Here is an 8,403-nt window from a genome sequence, read left to right on the forward strand (position 1 = left end):
CTTGGCCACCCACCGTGCTTTAGCCAACTTAGGCCAAGAACGCTCGGGAAAGGGGAACGAGGAATTTAATCCCCTAATCCACCCCAATAGGTCCGGAACAGATTCGGGATACCAAAGGATGGCTGCGTGAGCAAAGGGAAAGTTAGCTTCTTGAGAAGAAAGTAAGAATACAATAAAGCATACTCAAAGAAGAGGCACTTACGCTTCATGTTCCACTCCTCCGGGAACGACATCCACTTAGCCGGAATAATGTCTGAGGTCCTTACTCGGACAAACCGGCCCATCCACCCTGATCCTTATGTTCGTCGATACTTGAGAAAAAGGGTTTCAGAGATCAAGGGTGAAGCTTGATCAAGCCTAAAAAAAGATGGGGGTTGTACAGTCTGATCAGATGATCAAGGGTAGAAGTCGTACTCTTGACTTTGCTGAAAAAGTAACGAAGCATGTAAACTATCCTCCAGAAAGAGGGGTAAATCTGGCCAATTGTCACCCAGTACTTACAACAGAAATCGAGAATGACCGGGTCTATAGCCGGAGAAGAAGGGTCGGAGGAGTTGACAGGGCCCAAGGTGAATGGGTATGTGTACACATAAAGAAAGTCGACCTTATAGTCTGTTATGCTCTCTTTAGGGCTAGGAATCTCGACCAGCAACTTTTTATCCCATTGGCAGTCCGCCTGAACTTTGTCTATATCTTTCATAATGCTGATGAATCGGGACACATGCTCGCATCGACCCGATGTAGATGAAGGTCTCTCGATGGAAAAATCCTTCATGCTATTTAACCCGGTGGGTGTACACTGTTCGGCGGTAGGAGCCACTTTGGGGTTACCCTTGGATTTATTCTTGGATGTTCAAGATGAAGAGGTAACCTCATCTTTCTGAGGCACTGCCTTGGAGGTTCTAGCCCTGGCAACCAAAAATTTTCTTTTTCTCGAGAAGGGAAGCAGGAAACCAAGAACAAAAGAAAGGGGGGGCGTAGAGGAAGATGTATTTGGCTCTGAAAGTTTGAAGGGATCACAAAAGTGTGGGTCATTAAACAATTGGGGTATTTATAGGAGCCGTATGGGCAGCGGAAAAATCGAACCAAAAACGGTTCGTGGGCTTCTCGACAGTCGTGCTAACAGCGACCCTTGCGCGACTTTGGGTTATGGCATTTAATACTATGATAGGCTGACATCATGATGATAGCACCTAAGGAGCAGGAGTTCAAAACCGTTTCCTATCATTTTATTCTAGGAAATACGGGGACTATTTGTATACGGCAAAAATCAGCGGTTCGATTTTACGGTCACCAAGGCACCTCGAGGAAACTGCCCCCGAAGGCTCGAAGCTTAGCTCGGGGCTCTGGCCTCGAGGGTTTTCAGTAATCTACTTCGAGGTAGCGTAAGCAACGATCGACCTCGAGGCAGAGTAAATCAGTGGCGTCGGTGGATCAGTGTGAGGTTCCCAAGGAACGTGACTAGAGCTGACAAAGCCTATTAGGCTAGTCCAAACCCGTACCATGACATTAAATGGTTGTACCATCCTCTTATCTTTGTAATAAATGCATTTGTACTATGTTGAGATACCCCCTCATATATAAAGGGGATCCTTGTCATTTTGTAAGGGATCAGATGCTCAATATTAGGCATACAAGAACATTCTCTCTGCTCTCTAACATATTCTCTTGATCTCATTACTTCCATTTATTGCCTGTATTCATTGTGTTCTATTTATTGTTCCCCATTTATCGCTTATCATTGATAATAAAGAGCCATCATCGTAGCTCTCATAACTGTTATTCCTCCCCGATCGCTCTAAGCCGGCCATCTGACTCGACCTCGAGGCCCTATATACGCCGGCTCGAGGCCCAGATTTTCAACCATTCGGTTTGGTTATTACTTCGTTTTTCAAGCTACAATCTTGCTTTCTAATTTTTTACTTAATATCCATTGCCTAACAACTAGCATAAAAATAGATCACGTTTTTTTAGAACCACAAAATCAATTTTAATTGTTATTACCATTTTCACGATAAGTACTTCATCATTATAGTAGAAATCGAATATTAGGCGATGTCCTTAAGAATTGTTGGTGGAAGAAGTTAGCGTTTATAAGTTGAAGTAATCAATTGCTATACAACTATAACTTTAACTCCATATTTAGTCATAATTAAAAAAAATAAAGAAAATTAATTGATTCTAAAGTCCTAAATATTAAAAAATTAACTTAAATTACAATTTTGTCCAATATAAAATTTATTTTTAAAGGGTAAAAAAAGTGAACAATATTTCGATATGAGCTTCGTGCTTTTAATAGTGTATATATATATGGAGATTATTAAATTCTATAATCTAGAACAAAGTCATTAATTTGGGTAAAAATAAATTAACTCATTAAAATTAAATTAAAAAGTTTAAAATTAAATCATCTAAAAATATGAAATATCATGAGTTTAGAATAGAGTGGTAGCTTAAAAATACTAAATAGTAAGAAAGAAAGGTACAGATGTCTCCTGCAAATTCCTTCGATTAATGAATCAAAAGGATTGTGGATGACGAGGCACTCTTCCTTCCTTTCTTTCAGAACTCTTTTCTCCAACTTATTTATGTACAATAAAATATACTTTTTCCCTTTCAATTTATGTGATATAATTTAATTAGACAAAAATTTCAGAAGAGAACTTTTAAAATTTATGATCTTAAAAGCATCATAATATTGGTATGTGGCTATAAGACTTAAAACGTATGATTTTAAATATATCATAATTGTTATGTGGCTATAAATTTTTTAATTAAAGGTAAACAAAAAATTTAAAATTAAATTATGTTCAAATGTAGAAACACGCCCTTCTCAATTTAAAAAAGAGAAAAATCTTAAACTTATGGTTTAAATTTAACAAGTCAGAAATATTTGTATGGTCATAAACTTTTTCATTAGGAATAAAAATAAAAGGTGTACAATTAAATAATTTTTAAATAAGAAAGTATGATATTCTCTTTGGGATAGATTAAAAAGAAAAATATGCAACATAAATTGGTTTGATAACATCTTCTCTTTGAAACGAACTAAGGAGGAAATAGAATCACAAATCTAAAACAGATCATTGCTCCCGGATCAGTTTCAATTTGTTTGAATCTTTTCGGAGTACAAAGATCCAATTGATTTTCGATGTAAACTCAAATATTGATTCTTTAAATTTTGAAATAAAATTTATATATTTAGAAACTACATAAAAAATACTATAAGTCACAATAGTTAACAATTCAAAATATTTTAAAACTATTTGCAAAACAATATAAATTAAAGAAAACCTTGTTTAACTCTCCAAATAATACAATATTCATTATTTAAACAAAGGGAGTAGTATTTACTCAATAAAAATTGGAATAAAATCTACCATAGCAATATGTCATAGGGGTCTATAATAGTTCTACAACAATATTTTTCTTTTAGTTTCAATGGTTTAATTGTCATAACTTCCATAACAACCTTAAAACCCACTTTGCGCTGGCAGAACATGTGACCTTGTCTCCTTCAGTTTTAGAGTTCAATAGATGCAATTTGATCATTGCTTTCTCTTACTTCTCTCCCATATTAATTGCCTATACAATTGTGATTGATTTAATATACTCTTCGTCTCATATTATCTATCATGATTCTATTGTACACGTTCATTAAAAAAAATTAATTAAGATAAAATATTTACTATTTTATCCTTATTCATATCTTAATATTTAATTTTTTTTCATTGGTATTTGAACAAAGTTAAGTGCTTGTAATTTTCAAGATAATTATTACTAAGGGTAAAAAGGAAAAAAATAATCAATTTTGTCTTAAACTTCTAAAATGACAAATAATTTGAGATAACTATTTTTCATAACCACGATCGATAATATGAAACTGAGGGAGTATTTGAATATGTAATTTTGTCAATAGACGTTGCGCCTCTTAGCTTCATTTTCAACTTCAATTTAATACTTTCGGACAACACATAACTCATCTGCTACATATATAGCTAGATGGATCCAAAATTTAAATTTAATGAGTTCGGAATGTTACTGAACTCATTAATTATTTGAATGACTAGGTTTAAGATTTATTATTTGTATATATTTTATAAATTTTTAATATATGTACAAACTCTAAACCAAAGTTAATTGTTTGGTTGAACGGTAGCTTTAATTATACATTTGTCCCCAAAATTTTCGGCTTTGGTCATTGAGAATAAAAAAGGTCATAGTAGAGTGATTATTAAGTTCCAGTTTGACCATTGATTTTGGCTACCTTTTTTTAAAAAAACGTTATTGAAAAAATCTTTTGTTCATAAATATGATTAATTTTTGAAAAAAAAATTGTTTTTTTTAAATTCCCAAAAACTGGTTTACGGTAGTTTTTTGGTGATATTTTTTCTTTCACTCACAAAACTTTAACTTTTTTTTTCAAATAAAATACATGTCCAAACATAACTTCAACTTCCAAAAATTATTTTCAATACAACTTCAAAAACTCTTTTTTTTCTTCAAATTTTAACCAAATTTATGTCGAAACGCTAGCTTAAAAAACACTTTTAATATTGCGTACACGGCCTCACGTAGAAACTGCAGCATAACATCATCTCTAACAACGATAAAATTTGGGTATAAATGGCAAATACTTTGGAGGAATTCATGACGGTATTCAAACTTTCTTGAGATCAAATTACGTATTGACTTTCAATTAACTCATTTAGCGGATTCGTTCTTCAGGTATGCAGCCTCTCTCTCTCTCTTTCTCTGTCTCTCTCTCTCTGACACACACAAATGTTCTGTTGTATCAAAGTTACAATATGATAAACTGAATAACAATTTTTGAGTTCTTATCTTGTTCAACAGTCTGAAATAAATTTCATAGTTCTAAATTCATGTTATGAGTCCAATTCATGTGCCCCTACAAAAGCTTGTATTACATCCCCTTATGATAATCAAATACTTCGTCAATTAGTAAGTTTGTTTTTTAGATCAAAATGTATTGCAAAATGATGAAAAGAAGTATCCTTTCATTGTATTCTACAAAATTGAGTAATCTGTTAAATTTTTGGTGTCGAGCTAGGATAAAAAGCACAAAAACCTGTACAGTTGCATATTCATCTTTCTTGATATTAAATTGGCATTTGGCATAGTATACTTAATCTCTGCAATTGACAACTACGAGAAATATGAAGTTCACTTGATTACAAGAATTTGATACGTTAGTTAATGACTTCTTAACGATGATATACGATAAATTTATCATTTATGCAGTCTTTATGATTTTAGTTTCTAGTCTTTTGTCCTATTAATTTATCTGCATCCGTGCAGGAATGATGGAAAATAATCATGGTCTAACTCATTTGGAAAAGCATGTCATGTTCTTTGATATCAATAATGATGGAATAATTTATCCTTCAGGAACCTTCCAAGGTTTTTCTTATTTCCTAAATGTTTTTTTTAATATACTTTTGTCTTTCATGAATTTGTCCTAACTATTTTCGGATATATTATCAGCTTTTAGAAAGATGGGGCGTGGTATTTTCCGATCTATGTTTGCTGCAGTCCTCATTCATATTACTCTCAGTCACAAGACCCGACCGGTAATTCAAAATGCTCTATTTTTTTTTTAAATGCACAACTTTATTTCCATATTAGTGGTTTTAATTTGGTACATCTTTTTCTCTATATATGGTTTAATAGGACATAAAATATAATTTTGAGAAATTTCATACTCCCTTTTCTCCAATTTATATGAACCTATTTGATTTGGCACGAAATTTAAGAAAGAAATAAAACTTTTAAAATTTGTGGTTCTAGATAAACATAATATTTGTGTGGTTATAATTCTTTTGAAACTTGTGGTGTGAAATATACCAAAATATTTATGAGTCTATAAAAGCTTCTCATTGATAATAGAATTGAAAGTTGAAGTTAAATTATTTCTAAATTAGAAAGGAGTCAATCTTTTTGGAATGAATATAATCATTCTTTTTGGAACAAATTAAAAAGAAAATATGTTCTCATAAACTCGAAGGAAATTTATCAAGCACAATCTTTTTGCAAGCACGTAGATTATGATGTTTAATGCTGCTTTTTCACAAGCAAGAAAGCAATTAATTTGTCTTGTTTCAAAGAGTTTCTACTGATGGCTGGAAATTGATTTGTTGTGCATGCTTTTTGTATCACATAGGGAAAATGCCCGTCTCTGTTCTTCCCCATTGTGGTAAAAAATATCAAATATGCCATACATGGCAGTGATTCTGGTGCCTATGACTCTGAAGGGAGGTAAATTTCTTGACTACCTTATAAATAAATTCTGGTTAGCTATATCCTAAGTCACACTATACACATAAGCGGATTTTGGATTTAAATTTGATGGTTTCAACTTTTAGAATTTTTTAAATTGGAATTTATTTATAATTTTGAATTATTGGTGGTTCAAAATTCAATATTGTAGAAATCTTAGAAATTTCTCATTTTATATCTATGCTTCTTGTAAAAAAAATATTGAGTACGATTGAACCCATAGTATGCGCACTCCATCTGCCACTGACTATGCACATTAGCAGGGGTGAATTTATAGGGTAGGTTATGGGACACGTGTGAACCCATGGTATTATTGTCAAACTAGGTATTTTATGCATGTATCTTTTAGAATTAGTCTAATATTATCGGTTGACACCCATGCTTCATAAAGGCTGAATGATGCACTTGGTTGAATATTGAGTTATTTATCCAATGGAACATTGATTAATTTCTGACTCAATAATATTTTTCCTCCTTTCTTTAGTGGTTGCACTCATGTTTTAGAAATTCTAGATTCGAGTAGTACACTTGTATGAATTATATGTGTTAAGATTTGACTTACTTTTATGGAACTGTTGAAGGTTTGTGCCAGAGAAATTTGAGGAGATCTTTAAGCAGCATGCAAATCAAAATGCAGAATCCTTAACACACAACGAAGTGAAAGAACTTCTCAAGGCTAAAAGAGAACCAAAGGACTACTTCGGATGGTATCCTCTCTATCCCCTCTTTCCCTGTTTGTTATTATTGTCACTTAGCTTTTTTTTTTTTTTTGGTTTCCCACCCTGGTGTCCGGTACCCATATTAGGGCCCGACTAAATCCGATTCACGCCGGAAAGTCCTTCATTGGGAGATAAAATGCTCCCTAATAAAGGTGGCTCCATACCCAAGGGTTCGAATCCGAGACCTCTTATTAATGATGAAGGAATACTTACCATTACCTTCTATTGTTTCCTTGGAAAATTTGTATTTTTAGACTCTAAAATATTGACAAATTCTGATTTCAGTCATTGTGATATATAGTTTAGCACATTTCACTTGCAAATTAATTGAAATATGCATCTTTGATCATTTTGCTTGTGAATCTTCACAATTTTAATGTATTGTTAGCTGACTACTAAACCACATTAGTTACTCTGTGTTATTATGTTAAATTTGTATTGTTACTTCATATTCGAGGGTAATGTAATCTAAAAGTAATAATCTAAATATAACGTACTTCCTATGTATAAAGAGACAAAGAATATATATATTGATTAATAGTGAGATATCAAAAACACTAACATTAGAATTTATCAACAATCGATGGAGCAAAAGTGCAATTATCCCTATTTCCTTTATTAATGAGGTTGTTTTTCTTATGTTTACTTATAAAAACTGAATTTTGTGTGTAGGGCAAATGCTTCTGTAGATTGGAATTCTTTATATGATTTAGGCAAAAATAAGGATGGCATACTGACGAAAGAAACCGTAAGAGCTGTCTATGATGGAAGCCTTTTCGAGCAAAAAGCAAGAGAGCATGCTTCAAAGAAGTGACCCTAATTCCATATCCTCGTTTGATGTACAATGGTTGTTAATTAAGTTGTTTTCTTCTGCTGTGAATAATACTTCTATTCTTGTTGTTAATTTTATAATCCTTTTAATTTCTTCTCACATCTCAAAATTTTGAGATGAGCAATACAAAATAATATGCATTTTTATTTTTTTAGAAAGAAAGTGAAACGATCCATGCAATCAACGGGCTAATTGATCGACTCAAATCCTAACACGTCCAATGACATTTTTGGTGTCACTTTCCGAAAAATTGCTATGCATATATTATTCGATATCTCCAACACCGTTCTTTCATTTACTAAACACCAAAATGAAAAAAAATGCAAATTATAAAAAGATAACTAAAAGAAATGGTGAAAATGATCAAAAGCGCTTTTATTTGTTCTCGGCTTTCACATCTTTCCATGACTTACCTTCATTATTTTATTGTACTTTATTTTTGTTTGTAGTGTCCCTGATAACATTGTAAATTGAATGAGAAAGCAATGAAATTTAGGTAGGGTTATTACTTGAGGTGAGAGATAGGAGAGAGAAAATATCAGACTTCTCTTATTT

The 8,403-nt window shown here is 32.5% G+C and overlaps 1 protein-coding gene across 2 annotated transcripts; it reads left to right on the plus strand.

Moving 5' to 3' along the window:
• The first annotated feature begins 4,636 nt into the window (after positions 1–4,636).
• LOC107791178 (putative peroxygenase 5) lies at positions 4,637–7,937 on the plus strand. Of its 2 annotated transcripts, none has more exons than XM_016613195.2 (6): positions 4,637–4,728; positions 5,320–5,421; positions 5,506–5,591; positions 6,182–6,276; positions 6,879–7,004; positions 7,689–7,937. In XM_016613195.2, exons 2-6 carry the CDS (start codon positions 5,322–5,324, stop codon positions 7,828–7,830), a joined length of 549 nt encoding a protein of 182 aa, XP_016468681.1. In that variant the 5' UTR covers positions 4,637–4,728; positions 5,320–5,321; the 3' UTR covers positions 7,831–7,937. The 2 variants fall into 2 exon arrangements, with proteins under 2 accessions (XP_016468681.1, XP_075088577.1); XM_075232476.1 differs by lacking the exon at positions 4,637–4,728 and adding an exon at positions 4,834–4,962.
• Positions 7,938–8,403: the final 466 nt, after the last annotated feature.

The sequence above is a fragment of the Nicotiana tabacum genome, chromosome 16 (genome assembly GCF_000715075.1).
Source record: "Nicotiana tabacum cultivar K326 chromosome 16, ASM71507v2, whole genome shotgun sequence".
Classification (NCBI taxonomy): domain Eukaryota; kingdom Viridiplantae; phylum Streptophyta; class Magnoliopsida; order Solanales; family Solanaceae; genus Nicotiana; species Nicotiana tabacum.

Excerpts from the sequence above, each read along its gene's own strand:
- LOC107791178 (XM_016613195.2), top strand. The coding sequence starts at position 5,322 with ATGATGGAAAATAATCATGGTCTAACTCATTTGGAAAAGCATGTCATG. Across the intron at positions 5,592-6,181 it reads TCAGTCACAAGACCCGACCG|GGAAAATGCCCGTCTCTGTT; the intron begins GTAATTCAAAAT and ends TGTATCACATAG. Across the intron at positions 6,277-6,878 it reads GCCTATGACTCTGAAGGGAG|GTTTGTGCCAGAGAAATTTG; the intron begins GTAAATTTCTTG and ends GAACTGTTGAAG.